This window comes from Sarcophilus harrisii, chromosome 3, assembly GCF_902635505.1.
Source record: "Sarcophilus harrisii chromosome 3, mSarHar1.11, whole genome shotgun sequence".
NCBI lineage: Eukaryota > Metazoa > Chordata > Mammalia > Dasyuromorphia > Dasyuridae > Sarcophilus > Sarcophilus harrisii.
Genome location: NC_045428.1, coordinates 232,166,511 through 232,187,129, shown reverse-complemented (window position 1 = coordinate 232,187,129; position 20,619 = coordinate 232,166,511). Strand labels below are relative to the sequence as shown.

At 32.5% G+C, this 20,619-nt stretch overlaps 1 protein-coding gene across 1 annotated transcript in view; it reads left to right on the top strand.

Annotated features, from left to right (window-relative positions):
- BACE2 (beta-secretase 2) overlaps positions 1-20,619 on the top strand; it is an 83,624-nt gene that overhangs the window by 31,363 nt on the left and 31,642 nt on the right. Inside the window, exons 3-6 of the mRNA XM_031959190.1 lie at positions 3,576-3,792; positions 7,400-7,528; positions 12,333-12,467; positions 20,045-20,146. Of these exons, the coding sequence (XP_031815050.1) occupies positions 3,576-3,792; positions 7,400-7,528; positions 12,333-12,467; positions 20,045-20,146 (583 nt within the window). The remainder of the gene's footprint in view (positions 1-3,575; positions 3,793-7,399; positions 7,529-12,332; positions 12,468-20,044; positions 20,147-20,619) is intronic.

The following is a 20,619-nucleotide window of genomic DNA, read 5'->3' as shown; positions in this document are numbered from 1 at the left end:
TATATCAACTCATTTTCCAGATATTAAATTAGCCTAAGAGCTCCTGTTCTTGATGAAGTCATATTACCTATTGGCAAAATATTGTCTTTCACAAATATTCATAAATTATCCTTTTAATATTATAGTCTACAATTTGGCAAAGAATTTAAGTTAAATTCAATGTCCCTGTGAAGCACTCTCTCCTTCCTTTCCTCCATTCCTTCTTCCTTCCATCCCTTCTCTCTATCCATTCCTCCCTACATCCTTTCCTGTCTTTATCCCTTCCTCCATCCATTCTTTTCTCCCTCTCTCCTTCTTTCCCTCCTTTTCTTTCCTCTTTGCTTTTCTCCTTCTTTCCCTACCTCATTCTCCCATATATATGTGTATCTATATATACACATTCTCATTTTATAAAGTGAGACATTAACTTTTCTTTGATGCCATGGCATTTATTTTATATTCCATGGCCTCTGAAAGATTACTGACAATACCACTTTGCATTCATTGCATGCTGTTATACATTCTTTTACAGTCTCTTTATATCCGGGGTTTCAAGTACTTATTAACATTTTTATTCTTCTTACCTAATGCTTGACAGAGAAAACGAGCAAAATAAGAGTTGAGAAGTTCTTCTTTCTTTTTTTTCTTACCATCTCATCCAGTTCTCACAGTGGTTATAGAATGCTCATGCTTTTTTTTTTATTCAAACATACCTGAAAACATTCCTTTTTGTTGTTTTTAGCATAGATCACCAACCTCAGCTTCTTCTGGGCTTTAGTGTTCCTGATTATTTTAAAGGACTGTAATACTTTGTGTATCCATTTCCCATTATTGACAAATATCCATAAGGATGTAGTCTTAATGCCATGAATAACATGCCCCTCCAAAATGTATAAAATGCTATAGGGGAAAAACTGACTTTTAGAAGACTTGCAAAGATTCCTGAATAAAAAAATCAGAGGTGCATAGAAACTTTGAAGTTAAAGCAAGTAGAAGTAATAGAAACATAAAAAAAAAAAAAAATCACAAATGAACAATCATAAAGGGAAAAAAAAAAAACAGAGATTAACTGCTCACATCCTAATGTAGTGAGATGATATGGGGCCCTTAGAACCCCATCACCACCCAGGGTTATTGAAGGAGAGACCTGGGCATGGTTCTATTATGTCTTGATTATCTTGAGGCAAGAACAGTAAGAGAAGGAAAGAGAAATATGCTGAAAAGAAGGAAGGGCAGAAAGGGAAACGAAGTTTGGAGAAAATTATCTCATACAGTCACAGTGCCCAAGGATACAAGCAAGAAGGATAAGATGGCCGACACTTGAACCTCACTCCAATCTGAACTGATCAAAGAACATTAAAGACATATATATTCATACACACAGAGATATGTACAAAAAGACATTTTATTCTCCAGAAACATAGAAAGGAAAGAAGGGAAGGGGAATTTATTGGGAAGGTAGATTAAGAAATGGATTAGTCTTAAATAACAAAAATATTCATTACTTTTTTGGGCGATAGTATATGAATAATATATATAATATATATGGAAATGTGTATATATTATATATCACTAGAGTGTATATATTTATATATATATGCATGTTTTATACATAATATACATGTATATGTATATGTATGTGTATGTGTGTGTAGTTGTTGTTGTCCTGGGTTGTTTCAGTTATGTCTGACTCTCCATGCCCCCACTGATGCTTTATTGGTTTGCTATTTCCTTCTCTAGATTATTTTATAGATACAGAACTGAGACAAACAGGGTTAAATGATTTGTCCAAGGTCACACTGATAGTAAGTATCTAAGCTACATTTGAACTCAGATCCTTCTGACTCCATGGCCAGCCAGCAGCCAGCATTTTATCTACTGTACCACCTGGTGTTATATATATATATATATATATATATATATATATATGTGTGTGTGTGTGTGTGTGTGTGTGTGTATGGTGTATATCTGTGTATGTATGTATGTATGTATGAGTATGATAGGATACTATTATGATTTTAGAGAAACCTAGGGAGAATTCTATGAGCCAATGCACAATGCAGTGAAAGGAGCTGATGACAACATAATAAAAACAATCAATTTTGAAAGCATTAGGAACTCTTACTGGCAAAATGAACAAATAGTTCCAAAGGGCTAATGATGAAATATGTTACTCACTTCCTCTTAAGAGTGGTAAAGGATTCAGAGTGAAAAGTAAAACCTTTTTTTGGGACATGACCAATGTGGAAATTTGTTTTCCTTGACTATACAAGTTTTTAACTGTAATTTTATTCTTGCATTTTCACTTTGGCAGGGGTAAGGGGGAGATGGGTATAGGAGAAGAAAAGTGAAATTTTGCTGTTTGATAAAAAACAAATCTTTTTTTAATCGAATGTTCATAATTACACAGAATACATAATATTGTATTGTATTGTAAAGATCTTCAGAATCATTAAGTCTAGGTCACTCATTTTATAGATGAGGAAAGATATAACTTTTAGTTGTCAACTAATAATTTTTAAAAATTATTATAAAATATTAGTTTCTAGTTTTTTTCATCATCCAATATATTTTTGGATCATCTGCTTTTTTCTTCCCTACTCATGTCCTCCTGTTTTTTGGTAGCAACAAGACCTAGAAATAAGAATCAATTTAATATCTGTGTACTCTTCAGAATAGTGTTACTTAAGTTAAAATCTGATTTTTTAAAAATTTAATATTTATAGTAGCTCATATAATACTGACATAGTAAACCTCCTAGATCCATCATATTAATTTCCTTTCAAAAATAATTATATTCTCATTTCTTTCTATCCTATTTTTGTATATGTTAAATGTACATAAAAGGAAGTCTTGAAGACTAAATGTAGAGAGGAAGAGAAGCAATTCCATCTGCTTCATTTAAGCTATAGCAGATTCAGAGATTTCTTTTTAAAGTGCATCCATCCATCAAAATATATGTATATGTGTGTGTAATTTTGTGTTTTTGTGTATACATATATATGTTGTATATATATATATATATATATATATATATATATATATATACACACACACACATGAATCATATATGTTTCTATATTGTGGTTTTTTAATATCAACTAATGAAGCCATCTCATTCTGCCCCAGTATAATTGGGAGAGTTTCTTTAAATAGCTAATTGGCTGCCAGTTACCCATAGTACAATTCTCTGAAACCCTAGGACCTATTTTAATTCTTTAACACTTCTTTATGCATGGAAAGGAAACTCACAGTGTTTCATAGTAACTTATAACATTTAATGTTAGAATTGAAAATGATCTTAATGATTAAACTAATTTAACCTTCTTGATTTCCAGTTTCTTCCTTTGTAAAGGTTAAAACTGATAATCAATGAATTTAAATGAGTTATTATCATGAATATGTTTATAAACTGTTAACTCATAATTTTAAAAATATAGGTGGCCTTTACTATCTTACAATACCTAGCTAGTGTGTATTATGAAGGACTATCTCTATCTCTTCCCCACTTCTCAAAAAAGGTTTGATGAATGAAGACCAAATGAATGGGATTATAACACTGCATCAACTGTGGTTTGATTTTATTTAATTTATAGGTCTTATACATATCAGTCCAAAAATTTGAATATCAATGTTAAATATACTCAAGGAAGCTGGACGGGATCAGTTGGTGAAGATGTGGTTACTATTCCTAAGGGATTCAATAGTACCTTTCTTGTTAATGTTGCTGTCATTTTTGAATCAGAAGATTTTTTTTTACCAAAGACTAAATGGAATGGAATACTTGGACTTGCCTATGCCACATTAGCCAAGGTAAGCCTTTCCACTGTCATATAAATTAATTCTCTATTCTTGGCCTCTATGAAATAATGAGAATAATAAATATATAGTTCTTATAAATTTGAAGATAAAGCAGATAGGAATTAATTCTTGATGTTAAAAATGTAGAAGTGATTGTAATAGAAAAAAAATATATCTAAAAAATACATTTTATAAGAGGGGGTGGAGCCAAGACGGTAGAGATTACACAGGTCTCTATCTGAGTTCCTCTAAGTGGTCCCTCAAATCAACGCAGATTAAGCCTCTGAATTGGTTTTGGAGTGACAGAACCCAGAAATAATTGGAGTACAACAAATTTCCAGAAAAAGATACTTTGGAAGAACCTGTTTCAATCAGGTAGGAGGAGAGGCTGCTGAGCCCAGAACACAGGACAGAGATCCCAGGCAGAGAGCCAGGGCATTGTGGCATCTCAGGTAATCTACTTGAGATTTTAGGCTACTCTGTTCTAGTTGCAAGCTAGTGGTTCAGCAGATTTTCTGTGAGACACTATAAAACAAATACAAAAGGCAAATTGTGAGCCACTGAGCCCTGGAAGAACTGGGACCTGGGCCCGCCTACCCAGCACCAGAAGTCAATCAGAAGTACCAGTCCAGGGCAAACTAAAGCAGCAGTCACCCCTTTGCCTTAAGACCAGACCTCAATCTTTTTTTAAAAAATGAGCAAAAAAGAAAAAAGAACTCTGACCGTAGACAGCTTTTATGGAGAAAGAGAAGAACAGACCTGAAATCCTTAAAGGCACATCAGTTCCAGATAAAGTCCCAAAGAGTGATATGAATTGGTCCCCATTTCACAAGGCTCTTTTGGAAGAATTCAAAAAGGATCTGAAAAGAGAGTTAGAGGAAAAATGGGGAAAGGAAATGAGATCTTTGCAAGAGGGTATGGAAAAGGAAAACCAGAAATTATCTGAAGAAAACTCCTTAAAAAATAGACTTGATGAAATGGGGGAAAAAACCATGTAAATTATTTCATTAAAAAACAAAATCTGTGAAATTAAAAAAATGCAATGAACAAAAACACTTCATTTAAAAGAAAATACACTGTATTCTTGAAATGTAAAGTAGAATATCTATAAAGCTTTCTGGAAGAAATAACATAAATGTCATGTTATGTTATTATAACAATTGATTTGTTGTTTTCCAGTTACATAGTAGTGTTAACAGCAAAAAAGTACCATAATTTTAGTTTAATTTTTTAAATCTATATTAAAATTTTTCAATGAAGATAAAGACCACAAATTCTTGAATGTGTACTCTTATAAGGGAAAAATTTTAAAAAAAGGGGGTGGGGGGGAATCTTTCTCTTACTGGTTACAGTAAACATGGACTTCAATCAATTAAAAAGGAATATGAAACAGTCCTAAAAGACTATTGTACTACTTTCACATAAGAACAAAGTATCATTAAGGAAAATTCTTACATCATTGCTGATATAATTTCAAGCAAATTGAAAACTTAAGGAGAAAACTACTGATGGAACAGTAAGATGTTAAAACGGATTAAATAGGTAGTATCTTATCTTTCTGTAAGAGTTCATTAAAATTAATAAAAAAATAACTTTCTTCTTGTGACAATTTAAACCAGTCATTTATACCAGTTAAATAAAAATCACTTAGAAAGTCTCTTTTTATATGGAAGTCCACCCAATTGAGATAGAAGTTGTACTTTCCTTAGGGGCAAATTGAAGAGTCACTCATGCCAATGTCTTCATGTAATACATTGACCACATAGAATTAAATTGGATAATTGATCTAATTGTTTCCTAATAGCCATAGAAAGAGGAGTCTCCATATCTGAAGACAAGTAATTATCTTTTTTTTTTTAAGTTTTGTGTGACTACATAAACTTAAGAAAAACATTTTTCTCCTGTGTTTCTTCATTTTCAAGACAAATAAAAAGAGTTTTGTTTGACAGGCTTTATGCTTCTCCAATGCAAAGAATGTTGGATAATATATAATTTTTAGAAATTAAAGAATATAAAGCTTTTGTAATATTCTTATATATTACAAACATGTATGTATAAATATGTAATATATTTTTCTAATATGCTTGACTATAATGACTTCATTTTTCATCAAAATTTTAAAGATACTATACATAATTATATTTCACTGGGATCCAAAAGACAGTGATAATTTACAGAAAGGGGACTAAAAAGAGTGGAAGGGGACTTCAAAGAGTTTTGAGAGATTTAGTAATGTGAACATATCTTTGGAACAACAGAGAGTAATCAAAAATAGGATTGGCAAACACTGACCAGTGTCTTTAGATTGATGGCATTGAAGGAGAGACCTACAAGTAGGACTAGAAGAATAGAGAGTTAAGTACAAGAGGGAGACTTGACTTGTTACCAAAAAAGGCCCCCCAAAAGGAACAATTCCCTTTTCTAAAGGAAAACCATTCTCTCACCTGCCACGAGCATAAAGGCAAACATCTTCTCTACTCCTACTATACTCTAACCTGAACACTAACTAAAACCCAAAGTGTATTAACCAAGGCTATTGTGAGCAACTTTTCAAAGCCAAAATCTGAATTAAGCTTTACTAACACTTTGTTCCCCTAAACTCAGAAGTATATATGATGAGCTAACTTTTGTACTGATTCTATTGAGTAGATAGAGAAATGCTTTCAGAACAAATTGTAACAAATGAAGCTAATAAGATTAGAGAATAGTGATTGATGTCAGTTAAAATACTTATAGACTAATAACATATTTTAAAATAATTTACCATGTTCTAGGCTTGGTATTTCAGAGAAAATGATTTTTTACCTTCAAGAAGTCTAGATTTTATCATAGGATAAACAGTTCTGTACACAAATTTAAAATATCTATGCAATAAATACAAGATAATTGAAGAGGGTAACAAACAGATGAAGATAGGCTTTATTTAAGGAAAAGACTAGGCTTGAATAGGGCTTTGGAGGAAAAGAGGAAAAGGAACTGAATTCCAGATATTTACTTATTTTATTTATTATTTTGATTTATTATATATGTGTATATATATTTGCTTTATTCTATATTATATTCTATATTATATATATTTGATTTATCATATATATTTGATTTATATTGATTTACTTATTAATGATGTGTATCATTAGATCTTAGACTCTAAAATGGACTAAAACTTTGTCATACTTTATACATGTGTATGTATATGTATATGATTGTGTGTGTATGTATATATGAATAAAAACAAGATAGAAAGAGTCTGTAGAGGTCAGTCCCATTTCTATACAAATGTCTTTGTTTCAGAGATTACAAATATACCATATCCATCAGGGTTTCTTTATATCTACCTTACACATGAGCTGTAATAGTAGATATAATATCTGGCAGACATGTCTACAACAAATATAAATTAATATTATATTATTTAAGCTACATAGAAAGGGAGATTTAAAAGTCATAGGAAGTTATGCATACAATTTCTAAAATATTTTCATTTGAATTTATTCATTATTTTTATTATAAAGAAAATATAATTTGGTAGATATTGATTTCTTTTGTATACTTAATACCTTTTTAACCAAAATATGAGTAATAATGAAGTAATCATACTTTTGATTTAATATTTTCATAGCCATCAAGTTCATTGGAGACATTCTTTGATTCCCTTGTGAAGCAAGCAAAGATCTCCAACATTTTTTCCATACAGATGTGTGGTGCAGGACTACCAAGGGATGGAACTGGTACCAATGGAGGTAGTCTTGTGGGTATCTTTTAGTCTTAAAGAGGAGAAAATTATTAATGAGAGGATGGGGCTTTTTTAATCTCTTTCAAAATGATTACATATAATAAAGACAAAAAATAGCCTTTTCTTAAGGAGATCACAGAGGGAACAGCTTGCAAACAACTATGTACAAATTAAATATAGGGTAAATAGGAATTTATCCAAAGAGAAAAGATACTAGAATTTTAAAGGTGATTAGGAAGGATTTTCCATAAAATAGGAGATTTTAATTAAAGCTTGAAGGAAGCGACAGAAGCAAGGAGATAGAGAAGAGGAGACATAATTCCAGGTTTAAAAAAAAAAAAAGACATAAGGACCAGCCAGGTCACTGGGGCAATAAGGCAATAAGGAAGAAGTTGAAAGATAAAGTATATTGTGGGAAGAAAAACAAACAAAGAGGCAAGGATTACTGCATTGCAGAGTACACATAGAGGAGTAAGATATAAGAAAACTGGAAAGTAAAGGGTAAGGAACAGATTAGGAAAGACTTTGAATACTATAAGATATTTAATCCTAGAAGTAATAGGAAGCCTCTCGAATTATTAAGTGAGGTAGTGACATGGTCAAACTTCAGCTTTAGGAAGATCACTTTGAGTGAAAGATGGATGGAGTGAGGAGAGACTTGCAGTCTCTCAACAATCCATTACAATAGTCCTGTTTTTAGGTGATGAAGGATTGTGCAGCGCCTGATATAATATAGAAGTTTAATAAATGCTTATTAACTAATAATTGATGACACTTAGGTGGTTTCATTGTCAGAGGAGAGAAGAGGATGTTATTTTTTAAATGTTCCAATGTTAAAACAAACAAACAAAACAACCCAGGTTATTGCAAAAAAAAAAAAAAAATAATTGGATATGCTGTATGATAGAGTGAGGAGTCAAAAATGACACCTTGGCTTAGAACCAGGATAATTGAAAATATGGTAATGTTCTTAATAATGGGGAAGGAGGGAAGGTTATTTTGTGAAAAAATATTAAGTTCGATTTTCTATATATTGAATTTAATATGTCTACAGGATATCTGGTTTGAGATGTTTAATTGGCAGTAGGAGATGTGAGATTGAAAGTGTTGAGAGAAGTTTGAATTAAGTAGATCTAAAAAGTATCAGGATAAAGATGATAATTGAATCCACCTGAGCAGCAAGTTAAAGTCTGGTGACACAAAGATAACAGAAATGAGTTGGAAGAAAATAAAGCAAAAGAGATTGAGAAGGAATGGTCTGATAGATAAGAAAAGAATGAGGAGAATGTGTTGTCCCTAAAGCCTAGAGAAAAGAGTATACAGAAGAAGAGGGTAATCAACTGTGTTAAATGTTGCAGAGAGGTCAAGAAGGATGGGAATTGGAACTATTAGATTTGTCAATTAAGAAATCAATCATTAGACATTTTAAAGAAAGCGGTTTGATTTGAATGATGAAGACAAATTGTACTGCAGAGAATGAAAATGGAATGAGAGGAAAGGAAGTTGGAGCACTTATTGTCCATGACCTTTTCAATGAGTTTAGCCACAAAAGGAGAGATAAGAGGTGAAATCAAGAGGGGACTGATGGATAAAGCAATGGGTTGGGTTTGAGGAAAAAGAAGGCATGAGCATGTTTGTAGGCAATAAGGAAGTAGCAGGTAGACATAAGATAAATGAGAATGGAAATGATAAAGGAAGTAATGTGCTTCCTTTAGTGTTTTTTCTTAAATTTAGTGTGTGGTTCAGACAGCATTTAATAAAAAAAGCTGGAGAGAGATCTAGAAGCAAAGCAAAGTTTATTATACGTTCTCCAGAATCGGGCGTCCCACCCATCGAGCAGACAATCGAAGGGAGGAAGCGCCCTAGGGAGCAGGATCAACACTTTTTATCCCTAACGCAAATACCCCCTCCCACCGCTGACCCTCATCCTCATTGGCTGAGGATCTTACATTCTAAACACGAGAACTACCCAAAAAATTGAACTTGGACCAATAAGTACATAGTTGCCCATATTTGACCTAAACAGAAAGACACTGATGTCATAGGAGGATAACAAGGAGACTTAAGTATGCCTTTAGGGGATAGTTGGGAGGGGACTTAAGTATGCCCTTGACTTGATGCTTAAAGTCCTTCAGGCCTACTTAAACTTTGAAATAGATGAAGCATTACTCGATTTTCACAACTGTCTTGAAAGATCTCACCTCATCTCGTTCATTAGGAAATACCTTTGTTGTTGGTTTTATAATTGTAAATGTCATCATGTTTGAAAATTTTCCTTTGATGTTCTCACTTTTCTAAAGTAAACAATTATAAAAAAAAGAAAGGAAAGAAGGAAGGAAAGGAAGGATTGAAAAGAAGGAAAGGAGAGAGAAAGAGCAGGGAAAAGGGGGGAAAGAGAGAGAGAGAGGGAGAAAAGAAAAGGGAGAGGGGTAAGAAAAAGGAGAGGGAGAGAGAAAGAGGGAGCATTGTATGTCCTGGAGGTTTATAGATCTGGTAGCCCACAGGATTTTGATTGGTAAATATGAATTGAGTGAACCTCAGTTGGGAAGAAGTTACTACATAATAATGGTAAATTGAGAACCAGAAAGTAATAATGAAGAACAAAAAGTGTTCCATCTCCCTCACCTCAACTAGCATTTGGGGGTGGGGTGGGATGGGGATTGAGTGAAAATACAGCCATTTCTATAAAGTCTGGGAGACTGTGTCATCAAAAGAGACTCAACAGATGATAGAAAAGGGAAAGCTTTAAGCTGAAAGAATCTGTTGCCTATGGAATAGACATTCCAGTAAATATAGTAAAAAAGATGGTTAACTTGAGAGTGGGATATGAGGGGATAGTACTGAAGGAAATGAGAATAAATGGATTTGAATGATAACCAGGGATTCAGAATTACTTGGATAGTGAGAACAGGGAGGAGTGACATTTGTTAACAATTGAATAAATACTTCATATAAATTTTCATTATGCATGAAGGTTTATCCTCAGTGTGAAGTCTTCTCAGTGCAATAGGCAGTTTAGGAAAGAGAACTACTCCTGGAAGCTGAAAAAATGTTACTCCTCTTTCCCCAAAGTGGGAGACTGAGCTGGAAACTTGATAGAATGACCTTTCTTCTCTTTCTAGGAAGAGAGAATTGTTATTTCTCCTCTTTTTCCCAGTAGGATGCTAGAGACCAGACTAGAGATGAGGGATAGAATGGAAAGGTGCTTGTAATAAACTGTTGTCTCTCCCCTCATCACAAAAGCCATTTCCATATTTTCAGAGAGCAAATGGTGCTATTCTTTCTTGTGGTTTTTTGTTGTTGTTCTGAAGAAAAGTATAGTGGAATATGATTTGTTGTGAGTTTGATCTTGCTATTAACTTTGACAAATATTAGGAAGCTATTCCTATGAGAGAAATCCAAATTTATTTATTTATTTATTTATTTATTTTTATTATAGCTTTTTATTTACAAGATATATTCATGGGTAATTTTTCAGCATTGACAATTGCAAAATCTTTTGTTCCAACTTTTCCCCTCCTCCCCCCCCCCTTCCCCCAGATGGCAGGTTGACCAATACATGTTAAATATGTTAAAGTATAAGTTAAATACAATATATGTATACATGTCCAAACAGTTATTTTGCTGTGCAAAAAGAATTGGACTTTGAAATAGTGTACAATTAACCTGTGAAGGAAATCAAAAATGCAGGCAGACAAATAATAGAGGGATTGGGAATTCTATGTAGTGGTTCATAGTCATCTCCCAGAGTTCTTTCACTGGGTATAGCTGGTTCAATTCATTATTGCTCTATTGGAACTGATTTGGTTCATCTCATTGTTAAAGATGGGCACGTCCATCAGAATTGATTATCATATAGTATTATTATTGAAATATATAATGATCTCCTGGTCCTGCTCATTTCACTCAGCATCAGTTCATATAAGTCTCTCCAGGCCTTTCTGTTGGTCATTTCTTACAGAATAATAATATTCCATAATATTCATATACCATAATTTATTCAGCCATTCTCCAATTGATGGGCATCCACTCAGTTTCCAGTTTGTGGCCACCACAAAGAGGGCTGCCACAAACATTCTTGCACATACAGGTCTCTTTCCCTTCTTTAAAATCTCTTTGGGATATTTTGGAGATTACGAGATTATAAATTTAGAGCTAGAAAAAACTATTTTCTATTGTTCAGACTTTAAAATGCATCAGAGCAGCTACATGGAGCAGTGGCTAGAATGCTAGGCTTAGAGTCAAAAAAGACTCACTTCCTGAGTTCAAATCTGGCCAGGAGTAACATTGCTGGATCAAAGGGTATGCACAGTTTGATAACTTTTTGAGCATAGTTCCAAATTGCTCTCCAGAATGGCTGGATGTATTCACAATTTCACCAACAATATATCAGTGTCTCTGTTTTCCCACATCCCCTCCAACATTGCACATTATCTTTCCCTGTCATTCTAGTCAATCTGACAGGTGGCACACATAATTTTCAACATAAAACCCAAATTTATTTTTAAGGACAAACATATAATGTGATTTTATTACATAAGAGAAAAATATGAAAATTTAATTTAATTATGTACAGGTATTGATTTTCATTTTTTTTATATCCACATGCCTAGCATAATTTTATGTGTGTGTATGTGTGTGTGTGTGTGTGTATATGTATATATATATATGTGTGTGTGTGTGTGTGTATATATACATATATATATGTGTGTGTGTGTGTGTAGGAATAATGAAAGTTTCTTGAATTGTTGAATTAATTTGTTTTACCTGGGTAGTTTTATAGATTTTTCCTTATATTTGTGAATATTTTCCTTCCTAGGTCATGGGAGGAATTGAACCAAGTTTATATAAAGGTGATATATGGTATACAACAATTAAAAGGGAATGGTATTATCAAATTGAAATCCTGAAATTGGAAATCGGAGGACAAAACCTCAATTTGGATTGCAGAGAGGTATGGGCAATAGGGTCTCTTGTGTATGAACAAATATATCTGTCCATTTTCATTCAAGTGTTGTAGCTTTGATCTGAAATCTAAATTTATTCTATTTACATATGTCTATATCAAAGAATGAATAGAATATATTAACTAGAGATTTGAAGGAGATGAAGGGAGGAGGAGAAATTGTGACTTTCTTGCTTCTTTTCCTAATATTAATAATTAATATTAAGAAAATTGAAAGCCAACTTGCTATATATTCATCTTGAAGTGATGTTTCCTGAGATATGTCTATACCTATTTATGGCAATAGGAGATTTTTTAATATTATTTCTCCAAAGCTGATCCTGAGTTGACTGTGTTTTGGTTAATTTCATAAATAATACAATTAAATATTGGATTAAAGAACACCTCTAGAAAGTAATTTGTATTGAAGAGAAATAAAGATTGCTAAAGTTAAAAGAAAAGGAAGCAAATGAAAAATTTATAAAATTCATGAGTTATCTTTTGCAGTATTTCCCCCAAAGGGGGAAAAAACTGCAAAATCAATATTTTGCTGCTTTCTTTTGTATCAGAGCAATCACAAAGGCAAGTTTTTTATATTTATTTGATTTGATAGCAATGTTTCCAGAAAAAGGAATGTATAGAATGATTTTTAACATATGTGTGTGTGTCTGTATTTCTCTCTCTCTCTCTCTCTCTCTCTCTCTATATATATATATATATATATATATATATATATACATGTACATATTTGTATCTAATGGTAGCCATCTTTAGGGTGAGGAGGAGAAAGGAAAAAAACTAAGATGATAACTTTATTATGTAATTAAAAGGAATAGCAGGTTGTATATAACAGATTTGCAGTTCCATGTACAATCAGCTTTTTAAATTATATTATCTTGTGGAAATATCTTATTCTACAAATTAAAGATAAAGTAAGTTAAAAAATTAAATTTTAAAAGAGTTTCATTCTAATTATCCAGTTGCTTTTGGGGGCTTCTAAAAAATAGACTAAAGCAACCTTCTAAAAAGTTTGATAAAATGCAGAAATTCAGATTTGATTTTTCATTTATCTTTAATTTCCATTCTCTCTTTCTAAATAGATACCAATTCCTATGAAAAGAAAACCAAAAAGAAAGGCAGGATGAGCTAACAAATCAATTCTCATCATTATTATTTGGAGAACCCAATAACATGATTCAGTTCTTATTTTCAGTTTTGAAATATCTCTATTAATGAACAACTGATAGCTATAAGTCTTTGATTTACTGTTACATAACCATTTCTCCTTAAAAGAAATAAGCAAAACCATTGTCAGTTTCTTTCTCCTCCAGCTTTCAGAATTTCTCTGGTTTGGGGACACATGTTATTCTCATGTGACAAGTATGTCCTGTATCTAACTTAAAATTTTCGAAGTAAAAATTGTTACTTGAATACTTCAGTCTGTCTTCATGAATTCGTATGACAGTTTCCATAGATAATAATCCTTCTTATTTTATTGTTTCTATTAGAAATAATCCTATAAATCATACCATATAGTTATACTATATCCCATTTTCTATGGATGATTTATCCAGAACAATTAAAGACTGCTTCTTTTTTTCCAGAAAACTTGTCAGATCATTCCAATTAAAATGGTTTGACAGTTGTTATGTAGCTGATAATAGTTTGGGATTAGAGATGAATTATATCTGCTAGAAGGGAGGGAGGAGAGAAGATGAGGCTAGTATTTCCTATCAAGTCTGACTACCTACAAAAGAAATATGCATAGTTTTTTGGTTGTTTTTTGTTTTTTTTTAATGATCATATTTCTTATTTACTGCATCAACCTGGAAAATCAGGGACTGAATATGCTCAGTTTCTTCAAATCATATTTAAGAAGGCATATTTTTAATCTTATTATATGACATTCAAATGTCATCTCATTTACCCTTAAATATGTTGCCCTTATGCACAAATATGTGATTATCCTTACCCTTTTAAGTCATTATTCCAGAGATTTTTAAACTTTGGGTCATGGCTTCTTTTTCCCCAATCTTCAAAACTGAGGTACAAAATAATTATCAAAATATTGCATAGTTTTAGTACAATTAACACATAAGTTCACTTTTTTAAAAATGTTTTTAATGAAAACAAAGTTAAAATAAAAATCAACCAAAATTAGAATAATCTGGTATATTGTCTCTTACCATGAATACCATGGTATTCTTACCATGAATATAGCAAAATTATTTAATGTAAAGATACAATTGAAGAAACTTTTGTTTTCATATATATCCACATGGACATGCACTGTCACAATCAATCACCATAGGTTCACGACAAAGATAAGTTGTATTGTGTAGCTTGCTTCATTTTAATAGTGTAGAAACTGTAATTTTTAAATGTGTGTATATATACACACATATATGTATGTGCTGATGTGAAAAGTACAATATTTTAGTTCCACTAAAAACCTCAAATGTTAAATTGAAATAACTCAAGAATGAACAAAATAATCATTTCAAAATGTGAACACTTTTTTTTTTTATGTCATTGTGACTGGAAGTGTAAAATCCATCATTCACAGCTGTAATTCTACTATTTGGGAGAGAAACTGCCTTGCTCTGTTTCTAAAATGGGCTGATTTCCCATCCTTAAGCAACTTATTGACCCTGTACTCCTCATAGCCTTCTATACAACTCTAGTTCTACTGCAACTCAGAACTAGGCTCAACTAGGTGACTCCTAACATTATTTGTCATCTTTGAGAATCTATTTCTAATAGAGGTGATATGTATTGTCTAATTGAAAAGTATAAATTTCAAAGGGCCCAGAAAAAAGACACCTATATTTAGATATGGCCTAAAATTCTATAATTTCATATCATTTCCTCCAACCAGATTGCCCCCTCTGTGTCATTCTTTTACTTACCCTCACAGTCCCTTGTCTTCTTCCTACATATACTTTTTTATCTCCCCCATTCTCAAAAAAACCCTCATTTGATCCTTCTACTCTCATTATGATTCTATCTCTTCTGACTTGTTTTAGCTCAAATCCATCTACAAAAGGTGTCTCTACTTACTTATTTCCTACTTGCTTGCATATATAGGTTAGCAGCTTTTTGATGTTTTCTTCTCTTTGGCAGAGAAAGTTTCAGCAAATTTCTTCAATATTTTTGTGTGTTTTTTTTTTTAATCTAGATCTTCTCATTTACAAAAGCATTGAAAAATGAATACATGACAACAAAGACTCCTCTGCAATATTACAAAAAAGCATAGTTTTTCATGAAGTATTTAAATTCACACTCAGAACTTGGAGAGAGATGGGAAGACCTTTCAGGGGTGAGGGATAGGGAGACCAAGAGACATGAGTACTTTAGGCACAATACTCCCTCTCTCAGCCTTGTGCATCAGTTGCAGACCATTGTGAGAAAATCTGACTTGAACATGTTCAAAGAATCAAGTACAGAAGAATGGAAAATATGTATGACAATGAAAAGCAAAGTCATGAGAAATAGAGAATATAGGATCGACAGTATTGAACTGGAGAAAATTAGTCTTTGGTAAGAAGAAGGACTATATTTTCCTTTGAGACTAGAGAAAGAAGAAAATATAGATGAAAATAATAGGAGATGTTGAGGGAGTTGATGTAATGCCTGGGCCAGCTTTCTCTAGAGTCTGGAGTCTGATCTTAAGCTTGAACACACACACACATTCGAGTCTCTCTCTTTCTCGAGTCTGCTTATTTCCAGTTCTCTCAGCCCTTAAATACCTTTGTACAATTACATCACTACAGCACACTGAACATGTGTCAACTGTAGAACCATTGCATCACCTATTAAGTACTAAGTATATGTGAACTAGAGAGCCATTATCTCATCAATTTTAGTAAGTAAATACCCTGTTGTAAGTATCTTGGTCTCAAGTATACTTTCCCAGAGTTCCAGCCCTCTACAAGTTGATTACAGAATTTGAGAGTAGAAAGAGACCTTAGTAGCCATCTCATTTAACCCACACACAAAAAGAAACTCCCTTATAACAGACTGATAAGTAGTCAATAAGTTTCAAAATTTTGAAAGAAAAAGAACCCACAGCCTGTAGTTAAGCTTACTTCCTTTTGGATAGCTCTAATTGCTAGGAACTATCTCCTACTCCCAACATCAAGACTAATTTGCCTTTTTACCTTCTACCCATTGCCCCTGATTCTGATCACTGAAGGCAAGCTGAAAAAATCTTGAGTTGATGTTGCTCAAATTAGTTGATCTAATTTTTTCAATTAATCAGGTTATTGAGGTAATCTGTTCAGTGTAAGAAAGAGAGAGGAAAAGGAAGTAGAATTAGAGGGTTCAAGTTAATAGAGAATATATGAAAAACCGTTTTAGAGGATATGATAGAAAGTCGTATCAGGTTTAACAAATCCAAGAAAATAAATTACTTGGGCAAAAAACTTTCTTTTTGATTGCTGGGAAAACTAGAAATTTGTTTCACAGAAATAGATATATAACCTGAATAGTGAAGGTAAAAATCTAAAAAAGAAGGACAACCATAGGCAGATTTAAAGCTGGAAAAGCTTTAGAGGATATCCCTTCTTTGGAAAGTGACTAGGGCTTGTTGATCTGAAACATGATATCTGGTAATGGTAATGGAAACCATAGAAGCTTATGAAGACATCAGACAAGACAATATTATCTATTCTTTTAATTCAAAGACATTCAAAGTGCATTGCCATGAAAAAATTGTCATCAATAATATAAAAGTGTTCTACATTCTGTACCTTTATCATCACATGATATTGAAAAGAGCCTTCCATTCAATCAACTATTCCTCATTAAGTGGATTATTCTTATTATGACTCGAAATACTACAAGTAGCTCCTTACTCATCTATATCTACATATTTTAACTTAGTGTCTGCTCTTCTGGATTTAATATTAACAAAAATTGATCTCACATCCAATGTGATTCTTTCAGATTATGCAATTTTATTCTTTAAAAATCTGTCAACGAAATTGAAAAATTCTCTTGATTTGCCATTAGACACATATAGTTTGTCAAATTAACAAAATTATTCTCTAACAATAGCTTCAAAATTATATTATGTATATAGGAATAGCACTTCAGCATTATGCTTAGGAACCATTTTAAACAGCTAAATAATCGATAAAAAGCACAAAAAAAAAAAAAATTAAAAATTTGCTACTAAATAGGCTTCAACAAGGATACTAGGCTGAAACACCAAAATAGAGTATTGTCTTGTATGAGCTCTGCTAAAAACATGCATATTGACGAGTTGGATTTTTACCATTCTGCACATATATGTGAATGACTGCAAAAATGCTACAAATATTGGTGTTGGGCCTACATACCAATTTTAATAAGTGAATTCACAAATGTGAATTTTACAGATAATAAGGACTGAGTGTATTAAATACTTAATTAGATTGCTTTAGATAAAAACCCAGTTTTTATTCATAATATTGAGCTCCTCCTCTCCCATTGACTACATTCTACATGCTCTGTCTTTCACCTTTTTTTGAGGATATCTTGGCTGTCTTTTACCCAAGATGTCTGAATTACTAATTCTAGATATGCAATAATTTTGGGGTTTGTTTGTTTTTTTTCCCTGAAAAACCAATGGAAATTTTGTTGAGTGGTGAACTCATTATGAAACAACAAAATGGAATGGCAGTCAAAAAAAGATAATTTTATCTTAGATTGTATTTTTTAAATCATAGATGCCTTCAAGATAGCAGAATAGTGGGAAGCAGTGAAGCAAACTTGCTCCAAAAAAAAAAAAAACCTCCTGCAGACAAATTCTGCATATTATTTTTCCAACTGTGGACAGAAGCAGAGAGAAAAGTCTGGACAGTAAGAATGGCATCTACTCTGGAGCACATTAATGCCTAGAAGGAGGCTATAAATCAGGGCAAGAAGGGGATTCCATAACCCTTGTTGGTACCATAATAGAGGCTAGTGGAAAATGGCAGCTTTGTTGCCTGGTACCAAGATCTAGGCCACAGATTCAGGGCAGATTAATGAGGGAACCTAAGTTTTCCTCCTTATCAGTAATCTTACACTCTAAACAGGACACATAGAAATTCAGAAGCAAGTGTGTAACCTGCTTCTGTGATTCAGGAGGAAAATAGGAACACAATTCCAGCATCCAAGCCACTCTAAAGACTATAGAGAAAGTGGCAAGAATTCCAAACCAAGGAGAACTTGCTCTTCTCCCGCACTAAATCAACAGAACTTCCCTGCATGTCTAACAGCAACTGTGCTTGGCAGCAATATACTGTCAGACAAAAATCCAGATTAGAAACTAGCAGATATCAGACCAAGGTGGCAACAAACAGATTTGCCCTGTATCAGACCACTTTGGGAGCTCTTAAATCTGAAGATTAGAGAAAATTATCTTTCCAAAGTGCCCAAATAGACATCTATATAAACAAGGAAAAGAGAATGGAAGGAATAGATGACACAAACTTTATTCACATTTGAAATGATCAAAGAAGGGAAGAACCCCCAAACACACAAGTGACTATACAAATACATTTTTCTTTACAGGGAAATTAGAGAGAAGAGGGAAAAGGAGAAAGAAAAATTAGAGGGAGTGAAAATTAAGGAGAGTTATTAATAATCAGAAAAAATCTAAAAATAGACAAAAATATTTATTACTTGTTTTGAGGTAGCAGTGAAGCAGGAGTTAGGGAATGCCATCAATTACAGAATAATAACAAGAAGTTATGATATATAAACATGATGGAAGATTATAGTGCTTTAAGAAATGATTAAGGGGATGGTTTCAGAGAAAGATGGAAAGTCTTATATGAACTGATGCAGTCAAGTGAATGAAACCAAGAGAATAATTTATTTAGTGAGCAATTTAGTAAAGACAAACAACTTGGAAAAACTAGCGACTTTCACCAGCATAATAACCAACCATGATTCCAAAACACTAATGATGAAACACACCACCAATCTCCTGATAAAAATAAATAATTCAGAAAGCAGAATAAGACTTATTTTTAAAAAATGCTTTGTTTGACTGTATATATTTGTAATAAGGGTCCTCTTTTCGTTCTCAATGAGGGAGAGAAAAGTTGAGAAAAGGGGAAAGAAAGTAAATTTTTATTGATTAAAAAAAGAAACTACTTGAAATCTACAATGAGAAAAGGAATCTTGATGGGATAATACAAGACAGTACAAGGATGGATTATTGCTGTGGTGTAGAAAATAAGTTGCTAGATATGGAAAAATATGGAAAGACTTGCACTTATGAAGGAATATATTATCACCCTTCAGAGAAACAGGACAAAAAAAATAGTACAGTCTTACATAGATTGTATATGAATATATATGTACATGTATATAATTATGCATATGTGTTAGTGTATATATAAATGTATGTGTGTGTGTGTGTGTGTGTACAGACACACACACACACACACATACACATATCCTTGTTTAAATCTACAGAAGCAAGATGTGTTATAGCTATTCATTTTTTAAAATGGAATTTATTTGGACAATTCCTTTGGAAAAAAGGAATCATTTTGTGTACCTATAATACCATATGTTCCTCATGTTATTTTCCCCTCTCTTTTCTTTAGTACAATGTAGATAAAGCTATCGTGGATAGTGGCACTACTCTGCTGCATCTTCCTCAGAAAGTTTTTGATGCTGTGGTTAAAGCAATTTCCCAAACATCTTTGGTAAGTGTGATCATCAATGTTTACCATTATCTTCTTAGAGAAAACAGAAATTAATTCTGTAAGAATCATGTAGAAACTAAAATAAATGCCTATTGGAATTTCTTTTATTTATTCTTTTGGATTTTTTTTTTTTTTTAATCTCACTCTTCTTTCCCAATAAATGGCTTATCTCCTAGGCCCATAAAAATCTTTTTTTTTATTGCAAATCAAAACATTTAAAAACAAACTTACACAATGACCTCATATGACAATTTAGGCAATGTTTTATACCTGTGGTCAATTATCTCTTTGATCAGGGGGAAAACTTTTGTCATTAGTTCAGTGTTGTCAAGATTAGTTATTACATTTAACATGAATAATCATATCTTATTTACATTTATATATGTAGTCATTGTCATTGGCTACATATTCCTGTAAAAGAAAAGACTTAGGGGTGGAAGACACAAATAATTGTTTACAAGTATCTGAAAGCT